General features: G+C 37.7%; 1 protein-coding gene across 1 annotated transcript in view; it reads left to right on the forward strand.

Moving 5' to 3' along the window:
• ITPKB (inositol-trisphosphate 3-kinase B) overlaps positions 1-18,830 on the forward strand; it is a 77,000-nt gene that overhangs the window by 2,930 nt on the left and 55,240 nt on the right. Inside the window, exon 2 of the mRNA XM_088145942.1 lies at positions 1,789-3,642. Within this exon, the coding sequence (XP_088002068.1) occupies positions 1,990-3,642 (1,653 nt within the window). The 5' untranslated portion in view covers positions 1,789-1,989. The remainder of the gene's footprint in view (positions 1-1,788; positions 3,643-18,830) is intronic.

Raw genomic sequence — 18,830 nt, forward strand, 5'->3', positions numbered from 1 at the left:
TCTTGTATAATGCCCAGAATTTAGATTCTATCTAAATTTCAGCAAAGTTACCATTTACTGAAAGTTTGAAAAAATAATTAACCCATCAGAACAGTGGTGGGTAACCCGTGACACTCAAGATGACTCCAACTTCCATCAGTCTCAGCCAGCATGGCTAATAGAAATGATGGGAGATGATGCAGTAACAGCAAGAAGGCTACAGATTGTCTACCTTCTCATTAGACAACACTGTATAACGAGTAAAAATGAGCACAGGTACCATTTAAAGTAGCCTGATCAGAAATAAAGTAAAAGAGCAAAGTATTGCCACACGACACTGTTCCACTACAGAAATATAAATTCAGGGGAAAGTCTACAGCTCTGCTTCCCTTAGCCTTGTGGTGGCTTTTGACTTTATGGGATCAAATATTTATGAGTGCTATTGTTTTGATTATAACATTACTAGCTTATTATTTAGCTTCCTTGAATGCCATTTCTAGAGCAGATAAAGACGAATCTTGCAGTGTTACTTCCCACATCTTCCCAGGCCAGCATTTAGGCCCTTCTACCATTCTTTTCCATAGTTACTAAGTTCTTTTGCTTTAAAGAAAAATTCTTCCAGGTCATAAGTTTTCATTTTCCTGTCCCACGACTTTTCCCTGCCACCCTCCCAGGGAGGAAACCCATGTTTAGTCCATACGAGGTACTTTAGTCTCATGGGACGACTTCTGATCCTTGGGTCCTTTCTTGCCATCTGTTGTTTCTTTCTGACGAGTGGCCAGAATGTGGGTGGTTGGCATCACTAGGTACTAATTTATGATAACATACCATCTCAGGCTTTTTTTTTTTTTTTTTGGCCATCTCAGTTTCTTCTTAGGCCTTTGCCTGAGAAGCAGAACCTCTAGCTTTAGCAGTACTTTTATTCTTTTATGAAAAATTCTAATCTTAAGCAACTTGAGGTCATACCTTCTTGTCATTATGCTTTTTTTCCCATTAAATGAGGTATTCATTGTGATTGCTGAGAGATTTTCTAAACACGTTCAGAGGCATTCTTCTAATTCACCTATCCATTGTTTTATTTGCTTATTTATTCTACTGGAAAATAGATGTTAAGCCTTGGCTTCTAATTTATGTTGCCACAGCCTTCACAGGTCTGTTCTCTCTCTGTTTTCTCTTCTTCCTCTCATTCCTTTAACGCTGTAGAAAATTTAAGAAGCCTGTTTACTTCAACATGCAGTAAGACAGCTTACTTCAAGGCTGGTAAGGATGTCGTTTTGTGGCCAAGGGTTGCCTTTAGTGTTTTTGGGGAGTTTAAGGCAGCAAAGTGGGTGGGGCAACGCTCCCAGCACGTGATTTGCTTCTCCTGTCAAAATGACTGGAAACTGTACTGTCAGTTTTTAGCAGGCACGATCAAACGGGCGTCTGTAGGCTTCCAAAAGGGGCCCTGAGGCAGTCCGGGATCACAGGTTTTACACCCTTGCTTTGCTTTACTACTCATATAAAGGATCCTTCTTTATTGTTCATGCATTCTGGGACTGAACCTTGGCATTGAAACTAGGATCCGGATTATGTAAAGATTCAGGTTAATATGCTATTCCTCTCATCAACGTAATGAACTTTTAAAGGAGGCGGAGCTGGACTCTGCTGAACCCTTGCGGCTACTCACGTCTTTCTCGCAGCTGGGCTCCGGAGCGAGAGCTTTGCAGCCATTGGCCGAGCTCTGTCGCCCGCAGCCAATTGGCATGGCCGGTTTGAGCTGTCTCCGTTTTCGCGCGCTCACTGTCCCTTCTCTCTTGTCTTTCTCCTCAGTTGTTGCATGTTTATGGAGCTGTGGACCGGGGTCAGCTCATCGCCCCTGCGCGTCTTCCGTTCCCTGGGCAATGCTGCAGCAGTTGCCGCCGCCGCCCCCCCTCCTAAGAGGACGTGGGCTGTTCGGCAGAAACTGACCTGGGTGAAGGAGGAGGAGGAGGAGGAAGCAGAGCCTGTCCCCCGGCGGCCGAACCCATTACTATGGCCGTGTTCTGCTATGCGCTCAACAGCCTGGTGATCATGAAGAAGAGCAGCGAGGAAGAGGAGAAGAGCGGGAGCTGCAGAGGAGGCAGGAGCAAGACGCCGCCTGCGATGCGCAGGCAGGTGCCACCTGAGGTCGTCCGGGGAAGCGAAAGGCATAGCAGTTACTGCCCTTTGCCTCTGGGCAGCAGCGGCAGTTCCAGCAGCACCCCCACGGCGTTCCTCTTCCCTCCAGCTGAGCCGCTGCGTGCCAAGGAGGAGGCGCTCACTCCCAGGACCCCTCGAGAGCTCAGCAGCCCTAGCTGGGCGAGCCCCCCGAGCCGGTCTCCTTCCCCTGGCTGGAAAGGGGCTTGCCGGACGTCGCGGGTCCTCCAGCGGGAGCTGCAGAACGTGCAGGTGACTGAGAAAGTGGGGCTGTTCGAGGCGCACATCCAGGCGCAGAGTTCGGGGGGCGCCACCTTTCCTCTAAAGAGTCCCCGCCTGCCCAGGAGGTCGCCTTCCCCCAGCCGACCTCGCGCCCTGCAGCTGTTAGAGGACACCCCATCAAGGCAACGGGAGATAGAGGAGGAAATCAAGGAGCTCGAGAAGCTGTGGTTCCAACTGGAAACTACAGGGAAGGCGTTGGAGCAGGAGGCAGAGAAGGGCTCCGGGGACCCCCATCTATTACAGGTGGCAGGCAAGGTGAAAACGGGCAGTGGGTCTCCAACTACGCAGAAAGAAAACGGGCTGTCTGGAGAGCAGCCCCCAAAGACGATGCAGTTGGCCGAAGAGGACTCTGGAGCACAGGATTCAGAAGAGGTGAAGAGCAGGAGCCAAACCTGGGTGTGGAACTCAGATCAAGGGCACGCATTGTTCAAAGGGCCCAGTTCTGACCAGATGGGGAGGGCGAACGGGATTTCCAGGACGCAGGAGTCCAGGTTGGCAGAAAGGGGCCTGTGGCCTATTGAGAGGGAGGGCTTTGAGGTGAGAAGTCAGCCTCTAGAAGAGGAACACTCCAAAGAGATGGAAAGCAGGAGAAGCTGTGAGGAAACTTGGGGCTCGGACGAGAGCAGTGGGATGCAGCCAGGTGAAGGCAAGGCGCGACTTTCAGGGGGGCCAAGCAAGGTGAGCAGCTGCTGCGAGAGTCTAGGCTTCTTAGAAATCGGGCGCGGGAGGAGGGGCTTTCCTGGAGGGCAGGGCTCAAGCGCCATAGAGAACCCCCTTGGAGAGCCGCTCCCTCCAGGAGACCCGTCTTGCCTTGCCAGAACTGACGGCAAGGAGGGTAGCAGCAGCCTGCTCACTTTGACATTCTCTGAGCCTTGGTCTGAGGTTATGGCTGAAGCCCATGTTGTTGGGCTGCAAGAACAGCAGCCTCCATCAGGGACCTCTGCAGCCGTACCACAACCGTGGCGGTCCCTAGTGGAAGGGGAGAGCTGCTATGGAGGCGCAAGCATTCCTGCCGTTATTGTGACAGACTTGGATGCTCAGGAGGAGGAAAAGGCAGGAGCAGCTCCCCCAAAGGACATGCCAGTCAGGAAGCTGTCTTCTTCCTCAGCTTCTTCCACCGGCTTCTCCTCATCCTGGGAAGAATCTGAAGAAGATATCTCCAGTGATCCTGAGCGATCCTTGGACCAGAGTCCAGCCTTCCTGCAGACCCTGGATAAACCCAGAGTGGTAAGTTCTGAGTAAGCTGTGTCTCAGATGATTAGGGGAAGCAAGCATCTTCTCAAAGCCTAATAAAATTTCCCAGACAACAGGTATCTGCCCATCTGTCGTGGGGATGGAATATTGTTAACATGATTTTGTAAAAATTGCTCTTTTTAGAATCAGTTTCTCTAGTACTACTAGCTTTTCATCCTAACTTTTCCTGCATTTTGGTTGTTCTACTGATCATACTTTGTTAAAAGTGAAAAAAGTAAAAATGTAAGTCTCCAAACTGAGCCATAAAATTTGTTTCTCAGTTCCAGGTGATTTTAAGGAACCATTTCCACCAATTATGCTAGAAACTGACATGGAATTTATTGGTGGGAAGGAACTACAGGTAGTCCCCAGTTTAAGAATGAGTACCGTTCCCAAGGTCTGTCCTTAAATCAAATTTGTAAGCCGGAACGGTATTATTGTATAATACTATATAAGTAGTATTGTGTATTTAACTTGAATCATTGTGTATTTAACTTGAGTTTTGCTACAGTAGGCTCCGTTTTTAACTATGGGTCGTCTGTACCCCAGGCATTCTTAACCCAAGGACTACATGTATAGCATAATAAAATTAGATAGTGGGGAAACAACATAAGTGGATAACACCTAATTTTTGTAGTAAAACCAGAGGTGGTTGTGGGATTGACTCTAATAATTTAATGCACAATTCTGTGAGTATCTGCTCAGAGGTAGTAATCTGCACCTAGTGAGATTTACTCCTAAATAAGTGTGCAATAGATGTAAATAGAATCATAAACTTCAAATATGCTCCAGAGATCATCTAGACTAACCCCCTGCCTAGTGCAGGATTGGCTAAAGGAAATGATTAAATAATCTTTACTGAAATCACCAAGGAAAAAATATGAAATAACTACTGATTTAAATCAAAATTCCTGTCTTGCCATTTTCATTCTTCTAAATAACCATGCATACTAACTGACTGCTCTAACAAAGCGTAGCATTATGCAAGCAGAAATATTATTTAAAAATTGATCTTTATGTACTGCAGAATTCTATCTGGACATCAGTTACTTACTTCTATTGTCACTATTTGTACATAAGCCAGATGGCTTATTTGAAGGCTAAGGTTGCAATTTAGACCTTCCGTTTGAAGAACTAATTTCTGTTGGGAAAAAAAGGTGATTTTAAAACCCACTTTCAGTATACATACTGGTTTTGTATGAATCTCACTACACTGCTGAAAAGGCAGATGAGTTGGTGTACTGTTTGCAATGAGTATGATGGTTTTGAAGCTCCTATAGGCCTACGATCACTGTAAGTTCAGCTTTTCATAATCAAATACCACATGGATTGAACGAAAAATGAGGACAGGTAATCATATTGCATGACCAATTTGAATGTTAAGGCCTTGCTTACAGCAGAGAGTTTCAACTGTTAACATTTATCCAAATGATAGGAAGAATGATTATTTGTCACTTTTTAGAAAGTTGCCAACTTGCCCCGCAATTTTACTTCATCACTGAGAAATGTATCATCTGTTATTAATCGGGAGCATTTCATGCTTCAACTCTGAAATACAAAGCCAAAACAAGTCCTAGGCACTCTCTACTTCTTTTAGCTATGGCTGTTTTATGAACAGCTATAAGTAACACATAATTTGAACATCTTGTGATTCATATAAGTAAGTATCTAGAGGGAATAAAATAATATTTTTGATAATATACCTAAACAGAATTGAAGTTTTTCATTCTGAAATATGTTCATTCCTCTAAGGCAACATCCACACAGTTAGTTAATTTCCAATCTAAGGATATTAAGTATCTTGCTGTATCAGACAAAGGAATATGTATAGTCCAACATTCTGTGCCACAGTGCAAAATATGTATTGGAAAGCTTAATCTTCAGGGCTAGCCAAGCCTGACACACCTTGCACACCAATTCATCTGGAACTCATCAAGTTGGAGAAAGCTACGTTGTAGTTTGTTTCTAGAGTTTGTCAATAGGCAAATTATACTGTGTTAGCTAATATGCCCGTTCAGATATTAAACCTGATATGCGTTCTTCCTGATAGGCAATCTTCAGATGAACAGATTGTCTGTAATTCCTTATGAAGCTTTTCTGGATGGTGTTCTGAGATTTTTTGTACTGTTGGTGCTTCTTTTAATTCTGCAGTATGCTAACATTTAACTCTGGTTCATTCCCTTATTTTTCTGGTCATGGTCAAACATTCTTATAGGGGGAAAACATGCCCCAATATCCTCATCCCTCTTCCTGATTTCTGGTTTGTACCAGGAGCATGTGGTAGATAAATAAACAAATTTTCAGAATACACCTTGTCAGAATGCAACTTTTGAAGCAGGTCCCTGGACTTCTGATTTGAGCATAACTCAGTGCATCAGATTTTCACTTTAAAATATTGCCAATTTCTGCTACAGATAAACAAAAAAATATTGTCTCTGTGTTTACAGTTAATGCATAAGTGATTTGGTTTACGTACTATACTTAGCCATAATGCCCCTCATTTAGCATAACGTGCTAAATAAATGATCTTGTGACTTAATATTATGTGTGAACTAGGTCACTGCTGCAAGGACAGGCATAACAGACTTATACTCAGGGTAGAAGCTGCTTTGCTTGTAACTCCCTAGCTTAGACCATGAAATTTATTCTGGATGCTATAGTATGAACATGATCAGATGATGGTACATTTAATATTTTTAAGATGCCATAGGACTTCTTATTTTTGTTGTGAAGATACTGTAATTCACCATTTAGTGTTTTGCGGAAATTGCATAATATATATCTGAGACAACATGTTAGCAAAATATAGTTACCTCACAGCTTCAGGGAATTCCTGTTGCAACCATATGAACATAACATGAAAGCATGTGAGATTTTGCCAAATATTCATGACAGATTTGCTAATATTAATTTTTGATCTGGTTAGGTACTGGGATAAGTTTGCCAATACGTGGTAGAATGTACCATTATTGTATGTTGGAATTTTGATTTATCAAGCTATTTTAAGATTTGCCTCTTTTTTTCAGATTTGCAGAATGAAATCAAAATAGAAGATTTTTTTTTTTTTTTAAATTTCAGAGGGAAGAATCTCTAGCCGTTAGATTCTGGGTGAGAGAAGAAAGCTGAGAAGATTAGTGTAGATACTAGACAACTGGATATTTTAAAGTACAAATAAGGGGACGCTGGATGGCATATTCCTGGGTACTACTATGTCTTAGGGAAGAGCGTAGCCCATATATTACAAGAGTTAGTGGCTGAGTACACACATCTAACTAAACCATAACTAAGCCACGTGGTTTCTTTGGTTTTAGTTTAGAGTGCTCTGTAAATCCAGCCATTGTAGTTTCCAAACTATGATTTGTGGTTTAGTATATTTTAAAAACTCATCCAACTGTCGTTCATTCTGTAAACCATGGTTAAATCATAATACAACATAATATTTGAAATCTGGTGAGGGGTAACAAGGAGATAGATTTCCATGCTTGCTCTAAGATAGAGGCTTTCTAATGGGCTCGTTAGATTAGAATTCAAGCTGACAATCTATGATATCATGAATTGTGTGAGAATTTCTTTTTTGATACAATGATAGTAGCGAGGGGTATTTCAATAGTTGTAGCTATTCAAATTTCATCTCTAAAAGGTAGATAGTATCCAAAGTATCCAAAAGGTACTTCGGAGCATTAAAATACAGTTTCCTGCATGATGCCAAGAAAAGGTACAGCTGCTTTAAGGAGTTGCAGACAAATGTTATATCTGTGCTTCCTTATAGCTTGAAGCATTTTTTAGAGATTGAATCCAAGTGCTCTGCAACAATACTAAACAAGCCTTTCCCAAAGTGGCAACTTCTAGTTGTGCTGAGATTACAGTTTCCACAATTCCCATGCAGAATGGGTAGCTGAGAATTCTGAGTATTGTCATTCCAACACATCTGGAAAGTGCCAGATTGAAGAAGGCTTAAAGTTATGGGAAAACTGTATTTGCAGCCTAATCCACTCAACTAACTCTATCTAATCCTGACATTCTGTATGGCCAAGCACAATACCTCAGACCCAGTTTTGATAGCAGTTTGCTATACATTCCCCAAATCTTTGCCAACTAGCTATATTCCACAGCTATATTTTAATGCTTGAAAAATTGGTAAAATTTCCAAGCAAACTGTTCTTTTGTCTGAATGTATGAAAGCACAAAGTATGAAAGGGACTGAAGAATTGTTCTGACTCTACCTCAGTACTCATATACTTGGGGCCTGCCCCCTTTGCAGATTCAGTATGAAGAATTCTTAGTATTTTAACCTGCATGCACTTAATAGTCTCTCCATGATTAAGAAGCTGCCTGATTAATTATCTGCTAGAAATAATTTCAAGCATCCAGAACCTGAAAAGGCTTCAGATGTTATAGTCTGAACAGAAGTAACCAAGCAGTATCTTTTTTAAATTTCTAGTCTGGCATTTCCTATTAGCATTGTTAAAACTAGTTTATCCAAATACATCCTTTACTTTGCAATTTTTTCCCTATAACCAGCATGTCTACTAAAATTTTTAAAATAATAGTTTCCATCATTGTAATGTACTCAACCGAATGTAGAATAAGGACATAGAATAAATATTCTATGGCTTGAAGTAGGATACACTTTTTTAAGTACTCATAATTGAAAGCTCACACTGATCGTCCTTTTTTAATCAAGATTGAATTATGAGGAAATATTACAGGAACATCTGATTGTCTGTTGTAACTCATATGTTCTTTGTGGGTAAGTTTCTGTATTGATGTCTCAACACAATATTATTTCAATAACATTTTTCAATCCATAGTTCCTACAGTTCTTATATTTAAACTAGAATATTTTAGATAAAAGGTAATATATTTCTGAACCTGAAAAAAGAAAGACACCCTGAAGCAATTCCCATTTTATTGTTTCAGTACTGTGTCAAAATACATTAAATTCCTGTCTAGAAAGGTTCCGCTTAAATTGTGTACCACATAGGTACATTATGTAATCAGCCCTTCTCTAGGTAAGTACACCAAGTAACACTATGTTCTATGCCAATAGTATCTGCGGAGCACTTCTGATATTTTCAACAAGGCTTCTCTGTTACTTTACTGTAATAGGATAATGTTCTATAATTCAGTGGTTGGGTTCACACATCACACTGAGGAATAATAATGCTTGTGATTTTAGTTTAATTGTATTGGGTGAATCAGCCATGGTTTAAGGCTTAATATGTTGTGCATATTCAGCCTTTCAAGTTCTTGTTAACAAAGTATGGTTAAGCATACCATAGCTTAGAATAAACAAATTGCATATAGCTGGAGAGGTGTCAGCTGTATTTTACCCATCATTTTAACATCATACTTTTGCTATGTATTTTTGGTGGAATTACAGGGCTTTTCATCATTTGACTTAGAGTTGCCTTGCGCCAGTGAAATTTAATCATCTTTGAAGTATGTCACATGCTGTTTTTTCTCTATTCTAGAAGCCTAGATCACATTCTGTTTTGCACTGAATATTCCTACTTCAGTTAGACAAACTGCCAGCACAGATGTCATGTTGATTCTGTACCTATGAGAGAATCACGTTTTCAGTTCATTCCCATAGACTCATAGTTTATTTTTTCAAAGAAAAAGAATTCAGATTAAAAACAGATTTTGTACAAAAAATTCTGATGGATTAGTATAAAAGATATGCCAGATACCCATTTGCAAACCCAGATATGAAGGAGATGATATAAAGTCAATATATTATAACAACTGATGTATAAATATAGAAAAACCTGGATGTTTACTGAAATATTGGTAAATAGATTAATATCTGACGTATTACAGGATAGGATTATTGTAGGTTTATAATAAATAAGGGAATAGGCATCATATATACTAGATATTAAATTATGCTCTGGGAACTTCCACAATCTCTGTGCAGTCAGAATTAAGTTTATTAACTGAAAGTATTGATAATAGGCTCCAGAAAGACAAAAATACATTTAATAATGATGTTTTATAGAGTTATGTGTCACAAGATACGGTAATGTAAAGTAGTTTTAGAAGATTGTGAACAAGGAAAATAAACCTGTCAGTAGCTTTTTAATATAATAAACAAGAATGGAAGATCATGTGTTTAAAAGTAGTAAATCTACAAGTGCAGGATGTCTGGAATAGTTATATGACGGTTGTCATTTTTATGCACTGCCTGTGAACTTGCAGACACATCTTACTGGCTAGTTTTCAAATCAGATTGCTCAACTATATGAATGAGTGTTGTGATCCAGCAGGCTGGTTTTAAGTTCTTACCCCACACAGCATGGAATTCATAGAATGTAACATTACTCTAAAAATTTCAGCTTTCATTTTTTGAACAAACCACATATTTTGTTTCACTTAGCTGTAGCTGTTACTAAGCCTCTGATGAAGAGACATGATGTGTCTTGAATATCTCCCACTTTCTGTGCAGTGTTGGCTTTTAACAATCCACAATATGTGCTTGTGTTATTTCTCAGTACGATTGTGTCTTCTCTCATTATTTTAGGATATGAAGTGATGAATAAAAACATTGTTTTAGATTTGTTAGCATAAATGCATGGTTTTTAAACTTAATCGGCTTTAAGTTCTATTGTAGCCATTCTGTGTTCTTTTTTCCTTAGCCCTCTTCATTTGGAAAAAAAAAAAGTTTATATAAGGCTACCAGTGTGAATAAAACCTTCATGATTGATATATCCTGAGTCCAGAACTTTACTAATAATGAGGTAAACATGACTGAGCATATTTTGAGCTTTTTTCTTTTGCAAGACAAGTTTAATTAAAAATTGCTTTAACAATTTTTCTTTCAGAGCGGAAGAGCTCTCTTTCAGTCTCTTGTATTTCATATTTTGTTCCCTCTACAACTGTTCACTTTTCTTATAGATTATAGGATCCAGGAATGATTAGTCCATGAAGGTGTAATTGTAATGTTGGACCAGGCTTGTTCTGCAACACATTTTTGATCCTAGAGAGGAAGCTTCTCATACTGTAAATTCAAATCCCCAAACAAAGCATGCAAGAAATTAGTTTCAAGAAATATTTACCGTAATGGTACATGTCAGATTGTTTTAAAAAATACAGATTCCTGTTTCAAAAGTTGTATCTATGATAGAAGGTGTGTTTTAGGTTAAACATTACAATTATTATGTTTGTCTTTGAAGGAAGATCCATATGTAGCAACATTTCAACAACAGCTTCAGAATTTGCAACAGTCAAGAATTTTAACTTTCAGTTCAATTACGTTTGTGATTTTGAGAGTACACTCTCCATAAAAATAATGAAAAAGCCTCTTGTGAAATAAGAACAAACATTTGTGTTATATATAAGCCTATGATAACAGCTATCTTTGAAAGATAATGATATTGATTGCATCTTCTGCTAATTTTGTATCTTGATAAAAGTTCATTATTGTACATTCTATCTTATTCACCCAGTGACTGTAGAAGTTATTTGAAATAGGATTTGGAGAGAAAAAGGAGTTATTATTATTATTTTTTCTTTCTTTTCACAATATAGACCAATTTTGTCATTCTTCTGAGAATAATCTATTCTCCCTTTGGCAAAGAAGGCAAAAGCCCAGCACTTTTAAGGCAATTTTTCCCAGTTTTAAATACAGTACTTTCATAAGAGCACTAAAGAGGGTGCCTTTAGCATTAAAAATCTCACAGTGGTAAATGTGCTTATTTTTAAAGTGTTACCTTTGACTGGAAAGTGTTAGTCTATGCATAGCTGCCAGGTGAGTGTTGGAGTTGCTCAATACAGAAGATTAATTTTACTTTGCTGAAGCTGGATAAGTTAGGCCATGGAAATGAATCTCTTTTCTCCAAGCTAGTAACCTCCAAATATAAGGACTTTCATTTCCAAATTTTCAAACCAAAAAACCTTTTTGTTGGGGAAGGTTTGCCTAACTTTTAAGAGAACTGTTGAAACATTTAGAAGCTCTATCTTAGTAACTGCTAGCAGGCTCCTAATATAAAAGTTTTATTAGAGCATAGTATCAGTGACCTCCAAAGTATTATGGCAGCAGAAGAATTTGTGGTAAACTATTTGCTACATAGTCACAACAGTTCGTGAATGTTGTGTTTGTAGTAAAAATATTTGGAAAAGTTTTGCTGACCCATCACCTTTCAGATATGTTGGATCCCAGCAGTTCAGTTTCTCCAGCTGGCACAGTGCGATGGCTCCGGGTGATGGGGGAATGATTTGGGAATGCAAAGTAGAAAAAAAGGGTTATGCTTTGCTGTTTAATTGCCTCCTATGCTAAGTACAGTTACTGAAAAAAGTTTCTTAGTGCTGATGTAGAACAATCACTGTGCTTCTATATTTCTGCTTCCCTGGACAAGCACAGGACAAAGCATTCTAAGATCACTGCCTACTTTGAACAAAAACCACTGTTAACATAAGCAAAACAGAATGACTGAGAAGTGTGTGCATGTGTTTGCTATTGAAATGAAAAGTTTATTCATTTCTTTGATTGGCAGTGAGTGAGAAATAATGTTGAAAGTGCTTTGTTTATAATTATATATTTTATTCAAGCAACATGCATAGTCTTTGGTTTTGTTTTTCCCAGGGGGTTCAAAAGCAATGGATTACAACAGCAACAACAAAAAATATTAATTTCCTATATAAAACCACTCTTATTTCTTTTCTAGGAACTTGGGAGTGGGAAAACAAACATATTATTTGGTAAGAGCTACTTCTTGTGAAAGAAAAAACAGCAACTAAAATTAAATACATATGTTCACAGCATGCTATTCCCTTTCAGAGTAAGCAACATTATATAAAGTGCAGAAAAGGAGTAAGAAGTAGTAAATGAAAGAAATTAAAATCAGGAAATAAGATAAGGAAACATACCTAAAACTAGTTTACATAAATACTCTTTATTATCTCTCTCCATTTCATCCTTGCAAACCCTCTTTGCATCAATCATGTCCATGCATTGCTTCCGAAATCACTTCTGTTCTTTAAACATCTCACTTCTTTCTTTTTGAGAAGCTCATCAGCTTCATCCAACCATAACTGTTTCATTTGTCAATCTTCCCCAACCCATTTCTTTCTTTCATATATTTGCTATTTGATCCTCATTCATTCTCTATATGATCAAACCACAAGTACTTCCTCCATACTGGTCACTTATTTTTGTATTCAATATATATTAGTTCAGCATCCGTTCATTCTTGACTTTGTTTTACCACATATACTTCTTAAGTACCCCATTCCTGTTACATTCAACTTAAATTTATGTTTTCACTGACATACCCAATCCCCACTTCTATATAGTGGGTAGAAGCATGTGCTAATTATACATAGCCACTTTTACTTCTTTTAGTTCTTTTAAAGAACATTCATTCCATGCCACAGGCCACTATCTTTCTATAAGTATTTGCACATCTTAAAATGTCTGTTTTCCCATGTTTAGTAAACATTTTTTCTAAAGTACACAAATTCATCTACTTGGTTTAGTTTTTCACCATTTATGTGTAATTTTCAATTGTTCATTCCATTTTCCATGTCAAACCCAATTACCTTGTTCTTTGATACATTAATTTTCAGATTCATACTCTTGTGTATTTGCTGCAAATAATTTGAACTATCAGCCAATAGTATGGCAATATTTTTATACAAAAGTATATATATAGTCACATCCTTAACAACACACCTTTAATATCACCACAGGCATTCCTTATATATTTATCCATAAATACATTAAACAATCAAAAGATCCTTGTCTTATTCCCATCTTAATGTTGAAGTATTCACTAAGCAGTTTTAGTCAGAATACTGGTAAAAAAGATACGAGGTAACAACGAAACCAAAAGCACTTTCTGGAGCATCTGTGCACATCTGGATGATATGGCTGCTTTAATTGATCAAAAAGAGGGGCTCCATGTGTTTTCTTAAACACCACAAAGCACTTCTTTCAAATACCTTGTGCAACCTTACTTGGAGCCATGCCAATTTTCCATTTGCTGAATCTCTACCTCTTTGAATTTTGGGGTCTCCTCTTATTGGCTTTTTTTAATGCAGTGAGGTGGAGGTATAGGCATCATTTGAATGCAACTTTTTGTATTTTCTCTTTGCCCAACTGGAAGAAGTACCGGTCAGTTCATTGCTGTGTTTCACCATTGCTTCTGTATTGACCTGAATATTTTTTTTACTTGTATGCTGCCTTGATAGCTGTTACATTTTAGAAATATCAAATGTGTTTAATATGATTGACTATGCTGGCTACTGCTCTGTGTGGACTTGATGATTTTCAGGTAAGTTTAATTGACATAGAACACAAGATCAGTTGCTTGTATAGAATTCATGTTTTCCTGATATTTTATGTAACCTAAGCCAAGAGTAAGCAGAATGGCCAAACATCAGATTTCTAGAATCTGCTGTCTTTATTAGAACTGGGTGGTTATTTATGTAAATAATTCTAAGCCAACAAATTCTAAGTACCAAAATAAAACTCAGTTTGTACTCCTTCCACCAAATAATTATTCCTGGTTACCAGTGCATTCTCAATTTTTTTTCAGTGCAATTAGGGCAGAAGTATAGTCAGTACTGCTGGTTCTGGGAGTTAGAAATATTGCTGATTGAGAGATTGCATATCTGCTACAGATCATACAGAGATCTACAAGTAGATAAAAATTTACCTTTTGCCTATTACTCTTCAACAGCCTGAAACTCAGGTCATGCTTTTATCTGAAATTGAATTTATAGGTCATAAGGCTGGATTGAAGGATTTGGCTTTCTTGAGTCACATGAGATCCTCGCTTAATGGCCCACTTGCTCCTGGGGTTATGACAGCAACTGGGATTGTCATTGCTAAGCGATGCGGTCACATGACATTGCGCTTTACAACTGCATTGTTTAGTGATCGAAATTCCAGTCCCAATTGCCATCATAACCCAAGGACTGCCTGTATTATACTTAGGAGTATTCCTCAGAAGGTCAACTGTAAGGCATGTTTTCACTTTGCAGTTTGTGAAACAACTTGAGAGACACACGTATTCAGAGTGTTTTTTGGTTTCTCATTTGCTTTTTTGTTTTTCCTTTTGTTTTGTTTTAGTTTTAAATAGAATTGAAAGAAGAAAATTATCCGTGATTTATTTATATTTTCTGCTATAGAAACATGCCAGCTCAAACGTTAAAGTTTTAAACACGAAGAACTGGATAAATTCTAATTCAGGTGAGATTTCAGAAATACAATTGAAGAGGAGACGTGGATATACGCTCAAAAGCCTCCCTGTATTAGCTACCACTTGTCTTTACTTCTCGCATAATATTCTGTTCAAAATCCTAATATTTAAATCACCACGCTGGAGTTTGATTCCCAAAGACAAGCACATGCCCAAGGACTTATGCTGTCCTCCCATTTGTAAATTTTGCCTCACTATGGTTTTTTAAAAAATATACATTGTGCATTTTACTTCACCAAGGGAAGTAAAGTTGAGGAAAGGTTTTATTTGAGTGGAAGAAAAATTCCTAATTTTATATTTTGAAAGTAAATCTGGGGTCAGAGATAGATTAGATCAGAATGTAAATTTTCTTTGTCAGAAAATTGCATTCATAGTTGCACCACGACTGGAAATTTATATTTCTTTTTTGGTTTATATTTTTGAATTTCCTCCATCTTAAATATAAGGAATAAACATGCAGGAATTAAGAGAGAAAAATAAGATATATTTATAAATATGCATTCTTTAAACATATTCATAAATATACATACAAACCCACAGAGGTGTAATATTCTTTTTAAAAAATTTTTGGTTGCTTTAATTTGGATAAATAGAAAATTCTGAAATTATAAGCTATTTCATGTTACCATCTAAATACTAATCTTTTAAAGAATAGGAACATATCTGGCTTGTGCTATTAGACAACATAGGGAGATTTACGGAGTAGTACATAATTCAGTTATGTACTGAAATTGGTTTTATTTGCAGATGATATTCTTCTGTTTATTTCTAAACCTCACAGTACTATTCCAGTGTTGATGCAAAAGATAGATGCCTTTAGTATTTATTTATTCTATAAATAGAATAGCAGGATATTCTGTTAACTGGTCCAAATCACAATTGATGCCAATAGGTGAAAATTTGGTTATCCATCCATTTAAAGAATATCAATTCCATATTTGTACTGAATCCATTAAATATTTAAGTATGTGCATACCAAAAGATATAACTCAGTAACAATGTAATGTAAATAAAATATATAAAGAGGTTTCTTCAGATATGGATAGAATGGGAATCATTAAACCTTACCCTTTGGGGAAAGGTGAATGCTCTCAAAATGAATATGATTCCCAGATTAATTTATATTCTGAGAGGAATTCCTGTTCAAATATCTGGGAAATATTTTCAGAAAATAAATTCTTTGTTTAAAAAAATGTTATGGGGTTTTTTGATTCTGAGAATATCTTTATAGAAAATGCAGTTACCCATTAAGAAGGGAGGATTTTGAATCTGGAGCTATATCAAGCTTACCTATTGTCAAGTATTAAATACCAGAAGCCAACAATTGGTGTTAATTTTCCGATTTGGGCAACATTAGAATATACATATATAGCACCTTTGGTTGGATGGACAGTAGTAGGATCTAAATACAACATAACTCTAGTATCTCTGGAAATGATTATGTCAGTTAGAAAGCTATGGAATGTAATGTCTTTAAAAAAGGATGCTAAATTAACCTTATGGGGAAACCCAACAAAAATTGGGAAAAAGAAGTGGAGATATTGACTTTGGACCAATTGATAGATGATGAAGATGAATTTTTAACATATGCTGTGTTAAGAGATAAATATCAGCTACCAGATGTAACCCAATGGCAATATTTACAGCTACAACATTTGTTAACAACAGTTTGGAGCAGCAACATTTTCAGCTTCTGAGGCACTTGAGATACTAGAACAACTTGTTAAATCCTTTAAAACTAAAAAACCTACTATTAGCTTTTATAGATACTTGTTATCAATAAATCAATTTGACATGCAGATGTTAAGAGATGAGTAGAATAAAGAATAAGAGGATTATATATTGCCTGGACAATGGGAGAGTGTTTTAACTTCTATAGCAAGAGTGTCAATGGACCTTAAACTACTACTTATACAACAAAAAATAATATTTAGAATTTATTGAACTCCATTACAATTGTACAGAAAAGGGCTGTCTAAGACAGCATTTTATTGGAGATGTAATAAGGACAGTGCTTCCATAAAACATGTTTTTACTTATTAAGTTTTGGGAGAAAGTAGTGGACCATATAAATGTGACTGTGCGGCAAAAACTAAAATTTTCAGAGGATAATATTCTCTTGAATTACATACCTAGTACATGGAACTTGACAACTGGACAACATAAATGGATTCTCTGTGCCCTTACTATGGCCAAAAGACTGATATTGCAACACTGGAAAGATAAATGTATGGCTCCATTCACTCAATGGATCGAAGACCTGATTGCACTTGCCACCTATGAGTGGATTGCCTATAGACATAGACTTTGTATGGACAAGTATATATATTCATTTATACAAAATAGGAAAAAGCGCAATAGTTACATAATTTTATAAGAAATATATACAGTGGTGCCTCGGGTTACGAACGCCTCTGCTTACGAACTTTTCGGGTTACAACCAACTCTGGCCGCAAAAATTTACCTCAGTTTGCGAACTCCGCCTTGGGGTACGAACCGGATCTGCGGCCATTTTCCACCGTGACACGTGGTCCGCGGCCATTTTCCGCCCATGCCATGTGGTCCGCAGCCATTTTTCTGCCCGTGCCACGTGGTCCGCGGCCATTTTTCCGCCCGTGCCATGTGGTCCACGGCCATTTTCCGCCCGTGCCACGTGGTCCGCAGCCGTTTTTCCGCCCTGCTGCGCGGTCCGCGGCCGTTTTTCCGCCCTGCTGCGCGGTCCGCGGCCATTTTTCCGCCCGTGCCACATGGTCCGTGGCCGTTTTTTCGCCCTGCTGCGCAGTCCGCAGCCGTTTTTCCGCCCTTGACGCATGGTCCGCGGACGCCAGAACGGATTAACGATAATTACATTGAACCTTATGGGAAAATTTGCTTCGGGTTGCGAACAAATCGGGTTGCGACCAGAGTCATGGAACGGATTAAATTCGTAACCCGAGGTACCACTGTATTTACATAATATTTGCATTAGATAAATATTTATAGAATTGTAACTGTTTACTGTTGTAACAACATATTATACTTTATAATTTGTATTTTTTATTATTTTTACTGTTGTATTTTTTCCACTTATTTTTTAAGCACTTGTTATGCAATTTTTTTGATAATGTACATATCTTTCTGTTTTGTTCCTTTTTTTTCTTTTTCTGTTATTATTAAAATAAAAAAGTTAATAAGAATAAAAAAAGAATAAGAACATATCTATGACAGAGAGCATGGTGCAATTTTTCCCATGTTATTTGCTATCCTGATTTAGAATTTATCTAAGTTTAATTAAAATATGAGCTCAGTACTAATGTTTAGATATTGTGTGGCACTGAAGTTACATTTCTGATTATGCTGATACCTGTATAACGCACTATAGTGACTAAATCTATTCTTGCATAACTTTCAAAGTTCATGTTTATGTTTCAGAAACTGAATACATCCAATTATTTTGAGTAGGTTTAAAAGGATAGAGATAAAGCAACATTTCATATATTCTTAGAATTCTGTAATCAATATAGAGAAATTAAGTACTGCCAGAAACTGTTATATAATTTTAATGAGTTTTTTCTTCTGAATAGCAAATATTAACAAAGGTGAATGTTAAAGGGAAGCCAGTACCTACCAAAAATAGGATTCTGACACAAAAGCTAATAAAATATGTCCGAGTACAACGTTCCTGTGATCAAAGGTGCAATTGCTTCTGCATGTCCTTGTTAGCTTTTGTCAGCCATTCAGGATAGACAAGGTCAAGAAACAGGCACAGCAGGGATTCCAGGAATACTCTTTATTGTTGTAAGGTAAAATAACAGAATCTTGAAAGCCTGTCAGCATTTTTCTCTATGCCATCTTATGTTAAACAAAGTCAAGGCAGGGTCATTTCGAGTTTCTTTCTCATGCTTCTCACTTTCTCAGGACTGGATAATCTTCTGAACCCCCTCCCCCCAATGGTTCACTCATTTCTTCCCCATTCCCAAGGCCGGGTCTATATTCTTT

The sequence above is a fragment of the Python bivittatus genome, unplaced genomic scaffold (genome assembly GCF_059951505.1).
Source record: "Python bivittatus isolate LINGU-HERP-01145 unplaced genomic scaffold, Pbiv_v1 ctg000020_np1212, whole genome shotgun sequence".
Taxonomy (NCBI): domain Eukaryota; kingdom Metazoa; phylum Chordata; class Lepidosauria; order Squamata; family Pythonidae; genus Python; species Python bivittatus.